We start from the raw sequence: 21,135 nt of genomic DNA, 5'->3' as shown, positions 1-21,135 counted from the left end.
AAGTGCGTTTGGACACTGATTCTGGTGTAACTACTCCCAAGTGGCTGAAATGGTGTGGCATGTTGGTGGCTGGGAGCAGGGCTGCCTCTCCCACCAAAGTGCCACAACCTCCTCCACACAGCTGAGCCAGATGTCCTTTGGCTCCTGCAGCTCCTGTTCTGGTGCCCAGCAGGAAGCCCCTGGCCTACCAGGCCTACATAGTAGTTAGAAACAGACTCTGGGGCTGAAGGAAGGACCTGGACTCTAGTTCTGGCTTTATCTCTTAGGATGCTGATTTTAGGCAACTTGCCTAGCTTTCCTGGGGCTTTGTTTCTTCTGTAGATTGGGAGGAAAAATATGGGACCACCTACTTCCCAGTTAAAAAATTTGGTGAAATAATGCATGCACACCATCCCTAGCAGTGTGGGCAAATTGGAAATGCTAAAACATCAGATCTATCTACGAACTGTAGATCACTGCAGTGACCACCTGAAAACTCACTGGCTTTAACAGCCTTGGCTGTTCACCTCTCACTGTTCTCTGGATGATTCCGCTGGATGTTTTCAGTACGGGACCAAAAGGTTATTTGTACTGAAATCATTTACTTACTTTCTGACATAGCAGTTTAGAGCAGGGCAGCATATGAGATGCTGAGAGTAAAAGTAGAAGTCAAGCACAACTCCTCACAGATATAATCCCAGCACTTGGGAGGTGGAGACTCGTGGTTTTAGGTGAGCACTCAAAAAAAAAGTTAGCAAGGCTCTTTCTCAAAGAATACACTGGGCCAACATTTTGGTATATGCCTGTGGTTCCAGCTGTGCAGGCAGCAGGGTTAAGATGATCACAGTCTGAGGTCATTGCTGGGAAAAATGTACAAGAGTCTATCTGAAAACTAAAGCTTAAAAAGGTTGGGGGCATGGCTCAAGGGTGAGGCCTTGAGTTGAAACCCTAGTATTCCCCCCCAAAATCAAATACGATTGTAAGAATGTAAGAACTGTTGTAATGGACACATTTAAATAATTTTTTATTGAGATTAACTAATTACATAAATTTCACGAATTTCATAGTATTGTGAGATAGGGATACTTAAGTCAGATACATTTTAACCTTCACAAGGCAAATTGTCATTATGGTCTATAATGTTTGTGAATTCTATGAGCTTTGACAATACAACTTTTTAGATTACACTTTTTAGATCCATTCATCTATAGTGGGGCATCTGGGTTGTTTCCATATCTTGGCTGTTGTGAACAGTACTACAATGAACATGAAGGTGCATGTGTCCTGTATCCTGGTTCCTGTTGCTCAGGGTAGTTACCTAGGAGTGGTATGGCTGGGTCATAGGAGAGGTTTAGCTTTCTGAGGTAACTCCAGACTGCTTTCCAAAGTGTTTTTTAAGTGTACGTTCCCACCAGCAGTGTAATAGGGTTCCTTTTTCTCCACATCATTTGTCATTAGCTGAATTTAGGATGTAGGCCATTCTGACCGGGGTAAGGTTGTATCTAAGGGTTGTTTTTATTTACATTTCCTTTACATCCAGGGATGATGAACATTTCCTCATGTGTTTCTTTGCCATTTTTATCTCTTCTTCTGAGAAGTCTCTCTTTAGCTCCCTTGCTAATGATTAGTTTGTTAGATTTGGGAGAGATTAGTTTCTTGAGTTCCCTGTATATAATGGATATTAGGACCTTGTCTGATATATTGCTGGTAAATATTTTTTCCCAGTTAGTTGGCTGTCTTTCTAGTTTGGTAGCTATGTCTTTAGCTGTGGAGAAACTTTTAATTTTAAGGTAGTCCCATTTGTTGAGTCTCTCTCTAATTTTTGTGACCCTGGGACTCTGTTCAGGAAGTTCTTCCTGCCTGTGTCTGTAAGTTCAAGTGTCTCTGCTACTCTGTCTGCAGTAGTTTCAGTTCCAGGTTTGATGTTAAGATTTTTAATCCATTTTGAGTTGATATTAGTGCATGGTGAAAGGCTAGGGTCCACTTTTAGTTTTCTGCATGTGGCCGCCCAGTTTTCCCAGCACCAATAGTTGAAGAAGTTATGCTTCTTCTACTGTATGTCTTTGGCTCCTTTGTCAAATATCAGCTGACTATAGGTATGTGATTTAATTTCTAGATCTTCTAATCTGTTCCGTTGGTCTTCAGGCCTGTTTTTGTGCCAATAGCAAGCTGTCTTTGTTATGGCTCTGTAGTAGAGCTTGAAATCTGGTATCGTGATCCCTCCTGCAGTATTTCTTTTGCCTAGAATTGCTTTGGCTATTCTAGGTCTTTTGTTGTTCCATATGAATTTTTGGATTGTTTTCTCTATTCAGTAAAGAAAGACATTGGGATTTTGATGGTTATTGCACTGAATTTGTATATCATTTTTGGCAGTATGGACATTTTCACTATATTCTGCTTATCCAGGAACATGGAAGGTCTTTCCATTTCCTGGTGTTCTCTGTGATTTCTTTCTTTAGGCTTTTATAGTTTTCATTAAGTAGTTCCTTTACATCTTTGGTTAGGTTAATTCCTAGATATTTTATTTTTTTTGAGGTTATTGTGAATGGGGTTTTTCCCTTGATTTCCCTTTCTGCTTGTACACTGTTGGTGTACAAAAAGGCAAATGATTTTTGTGGGTTGATTTTGTATCCTTCTACTTTGCCAAATCTCTAGGAGTTTGGGGGTCGTTATGGTATAATATGTCATCTGCAAATAGGGATGGTTGAATTTCTTCCTTCCCTATGGGGATCCCTTTACTGTCCTTTCTTGCTTTAGCTAAGATTCCAGAACTATATTGAAGAGGCGTGGAGAGAGTGAGCATCCTTTCCTTTGGTTGTAGTTTTTCCCTGTTTATTATAATATTGGCTATTGGTCTGTTGCATATGGCTTTTATTGTTTTAAGGAATGTTCCTTCTATTCCTATTTTCTCCTGAGCTTTTAACATGAATGGATGTTGTATTTTATCAAAAAGCCTTTTCCACGTCAATGGAGATAATCATGCCACCGTGTCCTGAGATGATTGTGGGCTGGGCCGGGTGGTGGTGGGGGCTCTGGGTCTGAGTTTCATGGTCTGTGTCTCTGGTTATTCAGTCCGGGTCTGGCACTATGTGCATTTTCTGCGCTGGCATTCTATGGACTGCTGTGGCTTTGGGGTCCCTGGCGACTTCAGGACAGGTCACTTTGTCGGTTTGGCACAGAGTCACGCTGACAGCAAGGGATGGGGGAAGGGTCTTCGTGCAGTTTCTGAGCTCCAAGATTTCTGTCTCTGTTTACCCTTTCTGGGTCCGGCGCGAGTACCTTGGGAGTCTTCTGTGGTGGTGGTCTATGGACCACTGGCTCTCAAATAATTGGTTTTGATTTCTCAATTTTGTACAGCTTAACTTCCCAGAAAGTTAAAGGCTTCATGGAAAAAATTCACCTGTTTGTATTGAATATTGGATATTTTAAAATGCTGTGTCTAGCTTGTGTGTGTGTGTGTGTGTGTGTGTGTGTGTGTGTGTGTGTGTGTGTGTGTGTGTGTGCGTGTGTGCGTGTGTGCGCGTGCGTGCGTGCGTGCGTGCGCGCGCGCGCATGTACTGCTGGTCCTGGGGCTTGAACTCAGGGCCTGGGTACTATCCCAGTTTTTGTGCTCAATGCTAATACTCTTACCACTTAAGTCACAGCTCCACTTCTGGGTTTTGTTTTTTATTTAATGGTTAATTGGAATAAGTTTCATAGACTTTCTTGCCCAAGGCTGGCTGTGAACTGTGATCCTTGGATCTCAGCCTTCTGAGTAGCTAGGATTACCAGCATGACCCACTGATGCCTACCTTGTTCCCTAGTTATTATGGTCTTTGACCTTAAACTGGGGGAAATCATGAGTCAGTACTTAGCAATGAAGCTACTACAAGTAATCAGTTTTGTTTTAACTATTTTCATAACTCAAATACTTTACTTTTTCAGATGCCAATTCTACAGAGTTTGACCCTAAGACCAGTCATCCTGTGGTGAGTCAAGTGTTTGAATCTCCCAGAACTCAAAAGGAGTAGAAGGGCATTCATGACATAGTTGATGGCGGAGACAGGCAGTGAGGCCATGTGGCTGCCTCCTGAAGAATGTTCCCTTTGGGAGTACTCTGACACTGTGTCTAAGACCTAACAGATAAGAACATTGAATTTTCACCATTAGTCTTCATTCCTTAGTCTTCATTCCTTACTTATCTTTCCCACAGGTGCAGCCACCTAGAGGGGATCTTGATCTTGATGGAAATAGCTCTCTCCCTGCCTCCTGTAACAACCTTAGGAGGCATATTTATGTATGAATGTAGTACATGCCAGTCACTGTTCTTGCCACTTTATGCTCATTGATTTGCATTATTCCCAGCAGTAAGGCTGGATATGCAGAGCCTCCTTATGGGGGTGCTTCATTGGAGGAAGGAGGTCTTATCTCCTAATGGAAGCCAAGTTTAGTAGTTTGTTTGTTTGTTTGTTTGTTTCTGAAAATCTCCAGGTCATAGATATGCCAGAACACAACCCGGGGCAGATGGGCGGAACCATGAGGCTGGGCAAGAGGAGAACCCTGTTCCAGACCAAGAACTCAGTCATGAGTAAGAGCTGCCCCACATTGGCCTATCCAGGACGTGGGGCTTAGGGTGGTGCTGTGGCTAAGAAGAGCCAGTATGGCTTTTTCTGTTTTTTTTTTTTTTTTTTTTTTGGGGGGGGTGGGGGTTCAGTTGTGAGGCCTGAACTCTGGGCCTGGGCGCTGTCCCTCAGCTCTTCAGCTCAAGGCTAGTGCTCTACCACTTGAGCCACAGCACCACTTCCGGCTTTTTTTCTTTTTGCTTATGTGGTGCTGAGGAATTGAACCCAGGGCCTCAGGCATGCAAGGCAGGTGCTCTACCACTGAGCCACCTTCCCATCCCCAAGGGTGGCTTTTTCTTGTTCTTGCTTGCATTTCTCAAGTTCATGTCCTTTTAGGATGTATTGTCTGTGCAGGGCAGCAAGGTGGGTCTCAGAGGCTATTGGCCTGGCCTTGGGCCTGTGTGTGTGGGGGGGGGGAGGGTGGGCAGTAAATAAATCTAGGTTCATTGCACTGTTAATTTCTACTATGAAGGTGAACTGTGTGGAACTTGTTTTTTTTTTTTTTTTTTTTTTTTTGTCGGTCATGGGGCTTGAACTCTGGGCCTGGGCACTGTCCCTCAGCTCTTCAGCTCAAGGCTAGCGCTCTACCACTTGAGCCACAGCGCCACTTCCAGCTTTTTCTGTTATGTGGTGCTGAGGAATTGAACCCAGGGCCTCATGCATGAAAGGCAAGCACTCTACCACTGAGCCACCTTCCCAGCCCACTGATGATTTTTTTTTAAAAAATCCTTACAAAGTACTAATAGAAAATAAAAATTTTTGAGAAATTTGAGAAGAAAAAATAGTTGAGAAAATTGCTGTAAGGCAGGCTTTTTTTCCCTGCCTACTGGGAACATTCTGCCTTTAGTCCATCAGCAGAAGCACCTGGCATCTATCTGGGGGAATCTAAGGCAGCCTAGTTTGCGAGTCTCTAGGCCACACAAACATCTGTCAATAAAGCAGCCATTTGCATAGGTAGAGCCTGTTTGCCTAGAGCTCCAGGTGCTGATGATCTTCGACATCCTTAGAGGTTTGTGTAGCTCTGTATGATCTCCTTTCTTCACACTATTCTTTGGGTACTGGCCACTTGGTAGGTCCTGGTCTGTTCTTTAGGCTGTGTCTAGCAGCAGAATGCTTTGTCTTTGAGCAGTTCTGCATTTGAGGGGGTTTGGAAAGCCTGTTTCTCTGAAGCCTGAGAATTAGTTGAAGCTGTGCCTAGAGCAACTAACCAAGTTTGGTTGGCAAGGTTAATATGGCCTGGCTATGTGGACATTAAAGTGAACCAGGAAGTAGAATGCGGTTGTGAATAAGTCCTTGGTAAAATCAGAAGTCTTCCAGCCAGCCTGATTTTTTTTCCCCCACCTCAGGGAAACTTTATGGAGATGTGGACTACTTGGAAGAGAGACACCGACACCGATTTGAGGTGAATTACGCAATCGTATCCCTTCCTTTCTACTACTCTAGAAAGATGGTAACGGGGGCCTAATAGTTCTGCTTCACCAGGTGAATCCAGTCTTGAAAAAGTGCTTGGAGGAGCAAGGCTTAAAGTTTGTTGGCCAAGATGTTGAAGGCGAGAGGATGGAGATTGTGGAGCTGGAGGGTGAGTACCTGGACAGTGAAGATTTTGTCTCATGCTAATGTACAACATACATAATGGATCCTTTTGAATTTGTTTCAGATCATCCTTTCTTTGTTGGGGTTCAGTACCACCCTGAGTTCCTGTCCAGGCCCATCAAGCCCTCCCCACCCTACTTTGGCCTTCTCCTGGCCTCTGTGGGGCGTCTCCCACATTACCTCCAGAAAGGCTGCAGGCTTTCTCCCAGGTGGGTGGGGACACTGCTTCAGTAACAAATGCCTCATCTTCTCTTGCCCCTAAACTGGCCGTGGGGGGGAGTGGTGGCGGGGGAGGGGAGGAGACATGGTCATACCATGTATTGCAGTGAGGTGTCACTTAGTGAATCCCTAAGAAGAACTGGGCGGTGTCCATAGATGGGTGCCATATGTTCCTCACATTTCCATGGAGTCTTCCCATGGAGTCTTTTAAGCTGCTCCTCTTCATGTTGGCCAGACCCCTTCTCTGCAGTGGTCAGGTTCTGGTGATGAGGCTGAACAGATCGTGTTTGGCAGAGGACCCCTTGGGTCCATGTTAAAGAAACTTTGGGTTTCCATGAGGAGTGGGCTCCAACCAGTGGATTTATTTCCCATTGCTGCCATTATCCAGATCTGGCTGCTATGGTTAGCAGATCAAGACTGAAAGAAAATGGTTATCTCTCCTAATTAAAACAAACAAATCCCTCTGTGGTCTCAGAACCGTTTGTGGTCAACAGATGTCTGCTGTGTTGAGGACACATGTCCCTGTAGTAATGGCAGCTACGAAGCAGGGAGTTAGAAGTGAGATTCTGGTGAGAGATGAGGAATAAACCTTATACATCCTACAGGGACACCTACAGTGACAGAAGTGGGAGCAGCTCCCCCGACTCGGAAATCACTGAGCTCAAGTTTCCATCGATAAATCATGATTGATCTGGTAATGTGATACCTTCAAACTTTAGTTTTAAAAAAAATGGCAATAACATTGTAATACTATCATGCATTTGGTGGTGGTAAGGCCAGTGTGGGTATTAGCTGGCCACTCCACATCATTCTCTGGGTACTTCTGGGGACTCATTTCAGCATGCAGGTTCTCTGGAGCCAACTAGGGGAAGTGTTTAGGCCCCTCTATAAATCTGGATATGTGTAGTAGTGGGCCTTACAGTTATGGCATGTCATTTCATAGGGCCTCAAGGTCTTAACTGGAAGTGCTTCAGAACTGACACTGCTTGTACCCAGCTTGGTCCAGTTATTGAACAGACTTTGAATGTCTGTCTTGACAGTGATAGTATTAGTGAGTATAAAGTTGAAGTAACTATGGGCACTGTTGTAGAAATCTGTTTATAGTGTTGGCTGTTGACAGAATGAATTGCAGATTCTGAGGGGCCCAGAAGGCAGAGAGGGCACCAGGAATCTAGGGTCTGAGTGAGATAGTTTCTGCCCTAAGGCATGGGGTGGGCAGCCCTATCTGGATCCTGTGTCCCAGGCATCCTTCTCTAGAGGGGCTCTAATGCTGACCCAGTGGCTGGTCTGATGCTATGATCTTGACTGATTCCCCTTGTACCTTGTTGATTGGCTGCTTGACCTGGGCTAACTTTAGAGAGGTGAGCAGGCTGCTTGCTCTGCTAGGTGTGCATGTGATACCATGCCCTCACTAATATCCCACACTAAGGGGTTTTGCTATAGGCTGCTTGTTTGATCTAAGAAACGGATGAGAGAAAGGATAGTAACAGTAAAGGCATTTGGATAATTACATGGAGACTTACCCACTGGTGGGCCTGAAGCTGTGGGAAGAGTGCTTATATTTAGGCAAAGGAGAGGTCACTGCAAGGTCTTTGTGTGATTCTGTAGAATTTAGAAATATAGCTCCAACTACTGTTCTATTAAAAATAGCTTCTCAGCGCTGCTGAGGATATTCTAATGTTTCTATGTTAACAATCATGTAATTGCTCTTTTGTTTTTTTAAACAGGAATGATTCTTCAAGAGACTCTGACTTTGATAGAGTTTACAGCTATGATTTTACACTCAGCTTTTGACACTTCCTTTAAATTATGTTTCTTATTAAGATTATTTTATTATGGGGAAAGATATTTGGAAACTTTGTCACTTGCATGTCCCATCACTTACTGGCTACTTCATGATGTACTTGCCTGTCATGTAGCACATTTCTGCACAATCTGTGAGTTTCCTAAGACAAGCTGGATGTTTGGATGGGAACTGATAATGGGTGGGCTGGTAGAAGCCCATGGACCACCTTGCTTCTCCAACTACCTCGTGTCACTGTGGATTTGAGTGCCACGTGGACTCACCAAACACTTGATCATTTTAGCCAGTATGTCTCACACTTGGTGCCAGTAACTATGGTCATTGCCTCTCAGAGCAGTGAGACCAGAGCTACTGCTCCTGACCCAAAGGGACATTCAGTTCAGTGTCACATGAAACAGCAAGATATCTGTATCTCTCAAGTGGGATGTAAAGACCCTAAGCCTTTGTGCTTTCTATTCTTGGGGCTGGGAACACTCCTTGCATCAAGGGGTCACTTAAAAAGCCAGAATCTTTTTGGGAAAAATTGCCTATAAAGCCCTCTCATGTTGACAGCTTTGACCCGAGGGTACTTTTTCTTCCAGAACGGTGTTAACTTCAGTTGAAATGCAATATGAAAAGTTATTTTCTTAGCGTGATGTTAACAGTGGGATGGCCAAGTGCCTATTCTATTCTGACTGGACTCAATGTTATACTCCTAACTTAAATAAATAATTCAGAATCAAAGGCAGCCTTCATTTATTGTTTTTATTGTTAGCCAGGCAGGGAAATTAGAGGCCTGAACTATTGGGTGCCTGTGTTTGGGCATTGAGCCAGGGTTCTTCCAGGGGTATAGCCTCCAGTGAGTGATCTGATGTTTAAAACTAAGAGACAGCCGGACGCTGGTGGCTCACGCCTGTAATCCTAAGCTACTCAGGAGGCTGAGATCTGAGGATCATGGTTCAAAGCCAGCCTGGGCAGAAAACCGGAAGTGGTGCTGTAGCTCAAGTGGTAGAGCGCTCGCCTTGAGCTGAAGAGCTGAGGGACAGCGCCCAGGCCCAGAGTTCAAGCCCCACGGCCGACAAAACAAAAACTAAGAGACAATGTGGCTCAGTGGTAGAGTGCTTGCCTAGCATACATAAAGCCCTGGGATCGATTCCTCAGTACTATATAAACAGAAAAAAGCCTGAAGTGGTGCTGTGGCTCAAGGGGTAGAGTGTTAGCCTTGAGCAAAAAGAAGCTCAGAGACAGTGCCCAGGCCCTGAGTGCAAGCCCCATGACTAGGGGGCGGGGGAGGGGCAGGGCAGTGGAGTAGTAGTAGCATAGTTCTGCTGCACAGCAGCACAGCAGAATTAAAGCCGGCTAGACAGAGAAGCCTTTCTTATTAAACTTACTCTCCATGCCTATGGAGATCTTCACACTTGTCTTGAAGCTCAGAGTATGGCTGGTTGAATATGCTTTTGACTTTTCACCCAGTGGTCCTATCATTCTCCCACACCAATAGAAGGTGCCCCCAAAGCCTTGCCCTCTGGGGATAGCATGTCCCTACAACAGTGAGGACATGGCTGGGTATGTATATATGGGTGGATGGTCAAAGAACCTCTCGTCATGTTTGTGCCCCAGGTGAACTGCCTCAGTCGACTAATGTGCTAGTTTCCTGAACAACCTTCTTCTGAGAAAAGAGATTACACGTGGCTTACTATAGTGGCTGTGCCAAAACACTGGAGGGTAGACTTGCAGGGTTTTTCCAATGCCCTGACTGTTCCCTACCCAGCAGCATCCCTGTACTGAGTCCTTAGATGAGAAGCATTTCTTAGATCCAGGGGCTTGGCAGGTGGTTCTGAGCAGACTGGTGTTGCTACACTCTGACTTCACCTGCTTTTAGAAACTGGCTGCTTCCCACTTAAAGAATTTCTGAGGATGGTAATGCCTGGGCTAGCATCAAGCTAGCATCACACCTGTGATGCATAGAAATGCTGCACTCTGGCACATTAAATAATCACCCTAGCCAGAGGCATGCATTCTTTGTGTAGTTCTCAGCTTCAGTGATTCTAGGGGGCAGCAGAGTGGGTGACAGTTTGGTGACCTGCCATTGTTACTAGAGCATGGTCCTAGAGCATTTGTGCTTGGTCCAGGAAATGCCTCCCCTCCCTTCCCCCCTCCCCCCAACCTGATTATGATGGGAGGTGGGAGCTGGGTTTCTGCTGGTTGACCAAATGTCCTAGAAGTAACCATTTGTTTTCCCTGTGCATACAATTTTTTATTAAAGGACTTTGGTAATCACAAATTGCATTGAGTCAGTGGATTGCAGGGTGGCCTGTTTGCTCCATACCCAGTTGCCACATATACCTTGTTGGCTGCTGGGAACTTCCAAGATGACGTATCTTTCTGGCACTGTCTAGCTCTGGAGTCTTGGATCCAACTTGGCCAAGGCAATATTTAGGAAGGCAGGCCTTTTGGAGCTCAGTTCTAGGCTGACTGGCCAAGGTTTCTGGGGCGGCGGGGGGGGGGGGGGGGAGGGGATGTGCTAAGAGCAGCTTCTCAGCTACACTATCTGGTCAGTGAAGCCACAGGTTCCCAGAGTACAGTGCTGAAGGAGATGTGGCCCGAGCCTCCATCAACCTCCACCAGGTCCACTTGTGTTCTGTTGCTAGGACAGCTTGGGTCAGAGCTTGTGCCTGGCTCCGCAGAGCACTGCAGGGTACTGCCCACCTGAAGTGGGCCTCACAGGACACAGCAGGTGCATGACATACGGTTATGCTGCTGCAGCTGCAGCTGCTGTTGGAGTTGCTCCTTTTCCGCTGTCAGCACCTTCACCTTCTCCTCCAGCTTGCCCAGGACTGCTGTCCACTTCTGAAGGGAAAGTGTGGCAGCAGATGATCATACTGACATTGTCCTGGGCTTGCTTTTCTTTTGCAGTTAACTATAGCTGGGGGAGGGGAGTGCTAGCCATGGTACAGTCTGTAACTTTGAAACAGGGATATGAGACAGCTGTCCTCAGCACCTCCTAGGCACCATGGCAAGCATGGATTGTCACTTGGCCATATCCTTTTCACTGCTCTTCTGGTCCTAAGCTGTTTTTCTATCACCTGATAGTTCCCTCTAGAAAAGGCTCCTTGGGATTGAGTCCAGCACTCTGCTCACCCCCTCCCCCTAAATGCTGCACATAGGCCTGGGGATTCCTTCTGTCTTCAGTCTTTCAGTGTCCCTGCTCCCTGGCCACTCACAGAGAGCCTTCATCACCAAGGTGTTAGGTAGTGTGAGAAAGAATATAGAAAGAAGGCCTCTCTCCCAACCATCACTGAACTACGCAGTAGAAGAGGTGGAGTTCCTTTCACTCAAGCCTTACTGTGTGCTCATGGGCTGTTGCAGAACCCAGGGAGCACCCACAGATTTGCCTGGGACTGCTCCATAATTGGCAGGGGGCCCGTGCTTCCTCACCTGCCTGTACCACTCCTGGATGGCGGTGACCGACAGTGGGCCCTGGATGCTCCCATCACGCCGCAGGAACACCTCCCCCTGGTCTGTTTCATACAGCTGTGGCTCGCCCTGGGTCTTGGGGGTGTGCACAGTTAGGCGGAGCACCTTGGTAGGAGAAATAGCAGCTCAGGTGTGGCATCCATGCCTGGCAGTCTCAATCCTATGCAGGTTCCCTGAGCCCTGGAACTCCCTAAAGAAGCTTGGTAGGCTCCTTTCCCCAGCTCCCTACTCCATGTGCCAACTCCCACCCCAGTACTGCTCAGCAGTGTGGTGGTAGCATGGCCACAGTCCTGCTGGTCAGTGACAGATGACAGTCCTGCCTGACCTGCAGGATCACCTTGAGAGGCATGCTCTTGGCAGAGGTGCTGATGACAGGGATGAAGGTGAGGGTGTAGGCATCAGGAAAGACTTGGGGCTTGAAATTCTGAAGGATGGAGTCCACCAGCAAGCGGGCACGGTCCTCTTCACGGTGGCTGCAGTGGATGCCCTGCACCAGGCCAGTGTCTTCAACACCCACAAGCAGGCTGCCACCCTCACTGTTGAGGAAAGCACACACGTAGCGCCGCACGTGGTGCTTGAAGGCCAAGCTCAGATACTCGCCGCTTCCCCGCTTGAATTCCATGTTCCGTGTCTCGCTGCCCAGGAAGGCACCCTGGAAGAGTCGCTCCTGGCCTTGAATTTCCTGGTGCTCAATAGCACTATCAGATCGCACACCACTAGGCCGGTTATGGGGAATATGCCGTGGCCTGGCCCAGTCCAGGTTAGGTGAGAAGTTGGCAGGCCAGGCTGATGGTGGGAAGCTGAATCCAGGACTGGGGCTGGGGCCAGGGCTGGGACCCGAGCTAGGGCCACTGTCGTCCTCCTGCTGGGGTGAAATGTAAGAGCAGGGTGTATAGGCCCAGGTAGAAGAGAGCTCCTGCTGTGAGATTGTCAGACCCCAGCTGTATCCCTGCCCAGGTCCAGCTTCTATAGGTGTCTTGGTGTCCCCTCTGAGACTGAGTGGCCCCACTTACCCTACTCTCCTGCAGCCATTGAGAGATCACCTTTCCTGCTAGTTCAAGGGTTCAAATCAGTCCCTGGGCTTTTTCAAGGTACTAGGTTGAAGACTGCTGCTTTCTAAGGTGGGAGCTGGTATATTTGTCAATCTGTCCCCTTGGGTGATAGTCCTATAATGTCCCTGGGGCCTGAGGTTTCTGTGCATAACTATAAGTCCTTAAACCGAGAAAGCTCATCCTCTTCCTATTCTCCCTAGAAAATGCCTATTTTCTAGACTACTGCCACATTTTGGTCCCTCCCTCTATGGCTTCTGCTCTGTCACAGCACAATGGGCATTTTATGTCTTCATGGCCACTTCCCAGTCTGGGATTCATTACTCAGTCTCTCTTCCTCTCATCACTTGGCTGCAGTTTCACAAGCACTAATACAAGTCAGATGGCCATCTGCCCTTGAAATCTTGTCCTAGCTTCCTACTGCCTTTGCTTCTATAGAGCTGGGCATCTAGCATGGGCTGGTACATGGAAATGAGATGCATAGCTCTGCCAGCCTAGTAGCTTCCTAGAGAAAACAAATGTCAGCCTCAGAGACATGAAAGAAGTCTCCTGCAAACATGAGAGAAGGCACTTGCACTTTGAAATGTCATGAAGCAGTTTGGTTCGATATCAGTTCAGACAAAATGGGTTTATACTCCAAAGAGATCATTTACCTTGCTCTGCCTCGGCTACAGCATGGTGACTCTATGGCCCAACCTCCTTCCTCAACAGACCCTGTAGTTTCCAGCTGGAGCTCCCTGATAGCCTGTCCAACTCTTAAGTCTAAGCCTGGATTGAAATCCTCTCGATTTGATATCAGTAAGCAAGCAGTGAGAGCCCTTCTGTTCTTTTCCCAGCCACCTTGGTTTTGTTGTTTGCTCTGCCTATGTCTGGAGGACTTCCTGAGGGCAGAGCCTGGAACCTAGGACTCTGCTGCACACTGTGGGAACAGAGTGGATGGTGCTCTGCTCTGAACAGATGAAATGGGCTATGGAAAAACTCAGAACCCATGTGTACCCACAGGCCTTTGGACCCAGAGTGTGGAATACAAAAGGTTCAAGGGAAGAGTCTCACAAGGCCTTTGATTAGTCAAACAGCCTGGAGGTGCTCTGCAAGGGCAGTCCCACCTGGTAAAAGTAGGGAGTCATTAAGTAGTAGCCTCACAGCTACAGATTTGTCCCAGTTCCTCAGCCACACATATTCAGGCCTTCGCCCCACCCCCCACCCCAGACCAGTGTGCCTTGGGGCCTCACTTAGGGAATTCTTGCTCACCCCTCTGTGGTTTAGGGGCACTGAGTCTTCACTCAGCACCAGTTCCTTCCCACGAGCCGTCAGCTCTTTGAGGATCAGCTGCTTCTCCAAGGCCATCTGCAGACGCCAGGGGAGGGAGGCCAGGGTGGCCTTCTGTGTGGTTACCTGCACCAATGCATAGGCATTCCTCGGCCGCCTCACCACGTCAATGTGCTCCCGTGCCACGGGCAGCTCAAGCTGCTCTAGGGTGTCTCGCAGCAGGCAGGCCAGCACAGGTGCTGAGAATTGGGGGTTCAGGTTGCCAATATAGAGTGTGTGTGTGCTGGGAACTATGTCATGGTCCAAGGGCTTGGACTCAGCCAGGGGCTCTTTAGGGGGGAGTGCTGGCCGGGGATGCCTGTCTTGGGGGCCCAACACTGGTGTTTGAGCTGGTCTTTTCCTTGGGGTCATGGTGGGTCTTGCTCAGAAGGGATACTGGATTCCTCAGTGCTGGCTGCTCTTCTTGGGTCCTGGTCTCTCAGATTAGCCCACGGCCTCTGGAGTTCACACACTAGCTGAGGTTGGGCAGGGTAAGAGAGAAAGGCTAGAGGAAAGAGAAAAGGGTGGGGAGAGAAAAGGAGTGGGGGGAAGTACACACAGTCTAGAGTATTCCTAGTTGAACCAATTGGAAGATTTTTACTGTCTCCATGCATCTGGAGAGAACCTTTAAAGAAGCCTTTTGTATAAGAGGCCTTTGCCTGCTTTCTACCACCTAACCTAAAACTGCTCACAGTCTAAGTCAGGGCTAGGTATAGGTTATTACATATTTTGGCCCATGAACAAAATCACTGATCCCTCTCCAGTAGAATGGCCTTTGTATATATACCTTGAGGAAGGTCAGAATGATGGTCCAAACTGAGCCCTTGCTCCTCACTCCTAAGCCAGAATTCTGCACACACAAGCCCTCCACTTATCCCCCCCCCTCCCAGCTCCCAGCTTGGGTGGCAGCATCACTGCTTTACATCTTTCTGGACTGGATCTTTGAGATAGCCAGGGCCTGGAGCTAGAGTAATTCAGGGCAAACCAGGAGAGGAGAAAAGAGGAGGCCTGTGACCTTTAGTCCTGCTGGCTACTGGGGTTCTATGGGTGTTACCATACCTGTGTTTCCACAGCCCCCTGGCCCCTAGCCAGCAGTTCCCACAGCACTTGGGGCTTGGCATGTAGGCAAGAACTAGAGTTCAAGGAAGTGGGCGGAGCCTGCACAACTGCCTCTGTGATCTCACGCTGGTCAACAATGCCTTCTGGGTCAGGTGCAGGCAGGCAGGGTTGAGGACATCAAACAGTGACATGCCTCTCCAACTCTCTGGGGTCCTGCTTTACACTGTCAGGATATACAGCTGTCCATCCATGACCCAGTTTGGCCACGGGACTCACTCTGGGCAGTTTCTGGAATCCAGTGACTGAAGATGTGCTTTCTCCCTCCTTCAGGCTCCTGAGCCCATGCAAGCCCCCAGTTGCCCCCTCAGTAGTCCTATTACATAAAGCCTCTACTTTCTCCTTGGTCATAAACCCAAACTCCACGGAGCACATTCAGTGCCCAGCTGCTTCCAGGATAGATCAAAACTTGTTGGGAGGGGTCTAGAGGTCCCCCTGACACCAGACATTTCTCTATGCCACAGACAAAAGTTGCTGTCTAGAATAGTCCTAAAAAAAAATCAGTGAAGCACTGTGCTTTTTAAGGGGCAGGGCTATTATCTGCTGCTTGATGGGAGCCAAGCCAGGTGATGTGCAGCCTCTGTGAATGCAGGAAGGGCTAAGGCAAGTGTTTCTCATTATACACTTGAACACACTGCTGGAAGCCTCGATTACGAGGAATCAGGGTGAAACCACAGGCAATGCTTCCACCAGCAACAGCTTCACAGTGCAGTGAAAGCCACTTACCTCATGGCAGCCATCCTGATGCTGTTCCTGAAGGTTTGTTGGCCTCAGGGTTGGAGGCAGGGCTCAGATGGATGACTTGAGAAAAGAAATGGTGTGGGAGGAGCAAGAACGAGACCCCAGGCCCAAAGGGTGACAGCATGAGATTCTGGAGAGATTGAGGTGCCCTGTCCTTACCCACCTTGGCAGCTAGGTCTGCTCTGGCTGCATCCACAGCTTCAGAGTCATGGAACAATAGCTGAAGTTCTATGTGTCTCCCCTCTAGTGTTCCTTGGCTCCTACAGCTGTGAGCTATTCTCTCAGTAGCTGGACAGCTGAGGCTTCCACTACCACTGCTTTGTGAGGGTTAACAAGTGCCAGAGGTATATTCCTGTCTCATTTACAATGTAAATGTTTTTTTTTTTTTTTCTGGTCTTGGGGCTTGAACTTAGGACTTGGGTCCTGTCCCTGAATTTTTTTTTTTTTTTCTCAAGGCTAGCACTACCACTTGAGCCACAGCTCTACTTCTGCCCAGGCTTGCTTAAAATTGTGATCCTCAGGTATCTATCTCCTGATTACAGGCATGAGCCACTAGTGCCCAGCTATAATTGAATTTTTGGGGGGATGATTCTAATTCAGGTCGATCCATTTATAGGGCACATGGGAAGTGATACCAAAATGTTAGTTATATGACCTAAATCTATGGCTTCCTTCATCTCCTCCACTGCCTGAAAACCCTGTCACCTCCATTATGAGCAGAGTATGTGGCCTTGAGCTTGAGGGGCCCTGGCCAGTGCTGTCCCTGCCTCTCTCCTTACTCCATGAAGATAAGGAGCCAGCCACTGAAGACTCCTTGTATTTTCCAGTCTTCACACTGCTTCCAGACTGCACAGAGCAAAGCCTTTTGAGTGTAGAGCCTGGATTCATGATGTTCCCTCAGAAGCCTATGGGGTACTGGCCTCAGGACATTAAAGATAACCTGTTCCATAGGGCTGCTGGAATAGGAGAACTTTTAGGGATCCTCTGAGAAAACCAAGACCAAGAGAAGGGGAATGGCCTGCTCACTGAGTGCACAGTGATTGGAGCTGTCAACTGGTTAAAAAGACACCGGCATCTATATTGGTTTTTATTTATAAACAAATAGACATAAAATAGTCCAGATGGCAGCGGGAGCAGCAGTGCTGCTACTTTGCTTACAAGGAAGCACAGGAGAGTGAGTGGAAGGGCAGAACTACTCCAGGCTGGAGGCCCTCCCTTCTTCTACCCCAGGGCCTTCTTGGCCTAAAGGCATTAGGTCCATCATCAGCAATTCTGGTAAGGGCAAGGAGACAGTGTGGAACTCCCATCTCACAGATGGGCCTGGGGCTACAAAGGGCCTAGTGGTGGTGGGGATATAAGACTCTCCTTCCCAAACACAGCAAACAGCTCCAAGGAAACTATACCCTAGTGCAGTGTTCTCTGAAAAGGGGCCACAGATACTAGAAAGGACCTCTCTGAGGCCAAGGCAGGGGGCATCCTCTTCTCCAAATTCAGTGTCTGGTGCAAGATAAGCAATAACCATAGGGGTTGCCTAAGTGCCAGAATAATAAATTAGCAATAAGAAAACATCTTTTTAAAAAAAGGTAGAGGTTTGCACCATGAATTTGGAGTCTGTGGATCTGGTGAGAAGGCAGGAACTGGGGCCATAGGATGTTATACTAAGCCCAGGAAGTGGTGAGGGGCCCAGATACGAGGGCCTTCTAAGGCCCCAGGGTTGGCCTTTATCTCCATCACTTACAAAATGCTCAGTCTATACTCCTAGTGAGAGTTGGCAAGGATTGAGAAATAAGTAGAGGGGACCTGGGTGCCATGGAGGGCTGAGGAAGAGCAGCTCTGGCCCTGTGCCCATACTTTCCCATCCCCCATCCTTCATGGAAGGAGGTATCGTGGCAGGAATGGGTAGCAGTGGTGGCTCCCCAGCCTCATCAAGTCCTAAGGTGACCCAGAACCCCACCTAGGCACCTAGGAGTAGGTTGTTAGCCTCCTTTCTGGAAAGAATGCCTCTTTTTCCCAACTGATCAGTTGTCTAGGTGTGGCTCCTGTTCAGAACTTGCCCTGCTTCAGCCGGTCAATGTGGAAGGAGAGCTTGAGTGCAGGTCCCAGCTTCAGGCCCATGTACTTCATCATCATGTCACTGCGCAGCAGGAGAAGGGCCTTGCCATCGATCTCCTGGAAGTGCGAATGGAGGGTAGACACGGAGGATGAGGCATAATAGAGGCCTGGTTGGCTTAATCATCTCAGGTTCTGACTAAAGGCCCCCGGGAAGTGGCAACCAAATGGAATGCAGTCAGGATGCTGGTACGTGGAAGCATCCTTCCTGAAATGCACTGCTGAATGTAGCAGGTTGGGCTTTTCACACAGCTCATACCATGTTCTTTTCTTTGCTGCCTGCCCAGGGTCTGTATCCCTACCTCTAAGCTTCTAAGACCAGCTCAACTCCATCTTTCCTATAAGCCTCCCAGTCAACGAACCCATACAGCTGGTATTAACTTTAACCTTTAGCTGCAGTTCTGTGATTCAGCACTTCTCCAGAACAGTAGAGACCCTTCTGTGTAAGCTGGGCCCAAAGCAGCACTCAGTGGGCATCTGTGAGCTTTTTGGCCTGCTCTGAAGCCCCTGCAAGCCCACCCAGCACCTAAATGTTTATATAACCAGTGCCAGGCAGCAGACCTCTGAGTGTCCACAGGAAAAATTAGCATCAAGCAGTAGCTGACTGGGGATACAAGTTGGAGTCCATAGCAGGAGTGTGGCCAGAACAGAGGGGTCATGAGCAATGTCTGGCCACAGGACCAAATACCCCCTTGAAGAGATGCTGCAAATTCACAAAAGAGCAAGCAATGATAGACAACCAAGTCAGAGCGAGTATGGGTACCACTTGAAAAGGATCCTTTAACTTGGGCTGAGGCCCCAGATTCCCATGCCAAGACAGGCATGCAAACACTCTTGGGAAAAGAGGCAGACACCTGTGCCAGGAATTGAGCTCCAGGCCATATACCCAGTGGGGATGTGGCCAAATAGCCTGAGCTAAAACACTGAGATAAACACTGAAGTCTGTTTGAGGCCCAAGAGTCTATATTTTATAGCGTTCACTGCAGTCTGCTTCAAGGGATCTGGGATAGTCTATGACAACCTTTTAGAGCCAAACAAATTGTAGTAGCAAAACTCTTAGCAAATGGAGAGGCTGGGCAGGGTCACCTACGTGTTTTCGAAAGAGCTCAGCATGAGGTCCAAGCTGAGGGTCAGCTTCCCGGACAAACTGCATCACGTCCTCCACTGTCCACAAGGAAGGGTCCTGGTCACTCAGTCGGGAAGTGTCTCGGTTTTCCAGGTATCGGCTGGAGCCTGCAGTACAGGAGGGCATTACATCACAGACACAGACTGGCTGGCCTGTCCCCACTCCCTGGCACATAAGGGGCCCTACAGGTAATGCTCACAGCAGTGCTCACACCAGTAGACGACTGGGAGTGAAATTTCCACAAAGGGAAACTCAAATCCTTGTTCTGCAGGGTAGGTCTTAGCATTAGAAATGGTCAGAAGGAATTTTCCATTGAGGTAAGATTCAGCTTGAATCAGAGGCCATAAATTTTTGAGGTATCAATGATGACAGGGGATCATTTGAGTTCAGTAGGAGAAATTAGGGTTTGGGGGATCATTTCTAGAGACCCTGGTAGCCAAGTGATATCAGAGTCAAATTCTTGGGGTCTAGAGGGAAACATGTAATAGATAATACTTTGAGTTCTCTTCTAAGGCCTGTAAGACTTAAAGGGATTCTATATTTGAACACAAAAGACTTGTACCAAACCCTTGTCTCAGGCTTTTTTGAGGACAGTCAAACTAAAGCAGATCCTGCTGTCAAGAGGGAAGGGACAATAAATGGGTAAGTAAATGGGTCAAATCAGCCTATGATGGGTAAAAGTCCTAAAGCAAGCAAAGGACAGTCATGTTAGGTAAAGGCCCAGAAAATAATCTGATGAAGATGGTGTTTTACAAAGGGATCTGGAAGGTGAGAAGCTATCCTCAGGATACAGTATTCAGAATAGAAGGAATAGCAAATCTATAAACCTGGCTAAGGAGAGAATGAAAGTCCTGTGGTTGAAAACTCACAGCAAAGGGGAGAGAAATACAAATAAATGGGGAGAACCAGGCAGCAGCTGCTTAGGAAGGGGCCTGCAGGTTCTCATTTCAATGTCATATACTAAGGGAGCAAACAATCTCAACATCAACTGAATGCTCTGCTGATAGCTATTATTTCAGTCTTGGTTCAAATGTACCTTTTCCCATTTCCCTTGTGGGATCTAGGATCTGGAACATCCTGATCCTTTTTTTTGGGGGGGGGTCTGGTCGTGGGGCCTGAACTCTGGGCTGGGTGCTGTCCCTCAGCTCTTCAGCTCAAGGCTAGCACGCTACCACTTGAGCCACAGCGCCATTTCCAGCATTTTTCTTTTTGCTTATGTGGTGCTGAGGAATCGAACCCAGGGCCCCAGGCATGCAAGGCAAGCGCTCTGCCACTGAGCCACCTTCCCAGCCCCATCCTGATCCTTTGAATGTTTATTTCCTCTGCCTGAAATGTTTCCTTCTCTTCTTTCAATTTCTCCTTTTCTTCAGGCAAACACCATCTTACCTAAGCATGTTTTTGCTTCAAGGACCAGCTCTATTAGAGAGCTTTTCTAATCAAATCCTGAAAAAAGTGGTCTCTCAAAGCATTTTTTTTTTTTTTTTTTTGGGTCCGGTCATGGGGCCTGAACTCTGGGCCTGGGTGCTGTCCCTCAGCTCTTCAGCTCAAGGCTAGCGCTCTACCACTTGAGCCACAGCACCACTTCCGGCTTTTTTCTTTTTGCTTATGTGGTGCTGAGGAATTGAACCCAGGGCCTCATGCATGCAAGGCAAGCGCTCTACCACTGAGCCACCTTCCCAGCCCCTCTCAAAGCATTTTATCTTGTCTTTGCTAATTCTGCAGTGTCCCATTCCACCATACTAGTATTCTATTCTCTATAAAGAGCCAGATGATTCTTTAGAAAGCAGTACTTTAAGTAAATCCTATAAAAAGGAATCTGAGTTCCCTACTATGTTAACCAGTGGCTCCCAGGCTCTCTATCACTGCCTTCCTCCTTTTGTCTTGCTCCCCACACTGCACCCCCTGCCCCATCCCCCCTACCCCAGTCTTCTTTCTGCTTCGTCACAGGCCACACTCTTATTTTGTGACTTGTTCCGGATGACTTTTGTGCAGATCTTTTCACTCCTGACTTAATATTTGGGTGTTTTCTCAAGT

At 47.7% G+C, this 21,135-nt stretch overlaps 3 protein-coding genes across 14 annotated transcripts in view; 1 reads left to right on the top strand and 2 right to left on the bottom strand.

Annotated features, from left to right (window-relative positions):
• Positions 1 to 8,919, top strand: part of LOC138837835 (CTP synthase 1) — a 30,116-nt gene extending 21,197 nt beyond the window's left edge. For both annotated transcript variants that reach the window (XM_070036833.1, XM_070036834.1), the window contains exons 13-19: positions 3,904 to 3,947; positions 4,450 to 4,546; positions 5,927 to 5,982; positions 6,063 to 6,159; positions 6,238 to 6,382; positions 6,998 to 7,086; positions 8,120 to 8,919. In XM_070036833.1, the coding sequence (XP_069892934.1) occupies positions 3,904 to 3,947; positions 4,450 to 4,546; positions 5,927 to 5,982; positions 6,063 to 6,159; positions 6,238 to 6,382; positions 6,998 to 7,082 (524 nt within the window). In that variant the 3' untranslated portion in view covers positions 7,083 to 7,086; positions 8,120 to 8,919. The remainder of the gene's footprint in view (positions 1 to 3,903; positions 3,948 to 4,449; positions 4,547 to 5,926; positions 5,983 to 6,062; positions 6,160 to 6,237; positions 6,383 to 6,997; positions 7,087 to 8,119) is intronic.
• Positions 8,920 to 10,421: 1,502 nt separating this feature from the next.
• LOC138837825 (schlafen-like protein 1) lies at positions 10,422 to 16,203 on the bottom strand. Of its 6 annotated transcripts, none has more exons than XM_070036816.1 (5): positions 15,852 to 16,203; positions 13,953 to 14,514; positions 11,978 to 12,517; positions 11,614 to 11,757; positions 10,422 to 11,025 (listed from the first exon to the last, which is right to left on the bottom strand). In XM_070036816.1, exons 2-5 carry the CDS (start codon positions 14,379 to 14,381, stop codon positions 10,897 to 10,899), a joined length of 1,242 nt encoding a protein of 413 aa, XP_069892917.1. In that variant the 5' UTR covers positions 14,382 to 14,514; positions 15,852 to 16,203; the 3' UTR covers positions 10,422 to 10,896. The 6 variants fall into 6 exon arrangements, with proteins under 6 accessions (XP_069892917.1, XP_069892915.1, XP_069892919.1 ...); XM_070036814.1 differs by lacking the exon at positions 15,852 to 16,203 and adding an exon at positions 15,069 to 15,134; XM_070036818.1 differs by lacking the exon at positions 15,852 to 16,203 and adding an exon at positions 15,069 to 15,134 and having other exon boundaries at positions 11,990 to 12,517.
• A 741-nt stretch (positions 16,204 to 16,944) lies between these two features.
• Positions 16,945 to 21,135, bottom strand: part of LOC138837834 (polycomb protein SCMH1) — a 116,023-nt gene continuing 111,832 nt past the window's right edge. For 5 of the 6 annotated variants that reach the window (XM_070036832.1, XM_070036828.1, XM_070036830.1 and 2 more), the window contains 2 exons: positions 19,066 to 19,208; positions 16,945 to 18,035 (listed from right to left, as the gene is read on the bottom strand). In XM_070036832.1, the coding sequence (XP_069892933.1) occupies positions 17,910 to 18,035; positions 19,066 to 19,208 (269 nt within the window). In that variant the 3' untranslated portion in view covers positions 16,945 to 17,909. Of the gene's footprint in view, positions 18,036 to 19,065; positions 19,209 to 21,135 lie in introns of those variants that run through there. The other variant, XR_011375465.1, reaches the window with a different exon arrangement.

The sequence above is a fragment of the Dipodomys merriami genome, unplaced genomic scaffold (genome assembly GCF_024711535.1).
Source record: "Dipodomys merriami isolate MVZ:Mamm:240054 unplaced genomic scaffold, mDipMer1.0.p SCAF_277, whole genome shotgun sequence".
NCBI lineage: Eukaryota > Metazoa > Chordata > Mammalia > Rodentia > Heteromyidae > Dipodomys > Dipodomys merriami.
The sequence above is the reverse complement of the archived record's forward strand: the minus strand, read 5'-3'. Positions and strand labels throughout refer to the sequence as shown.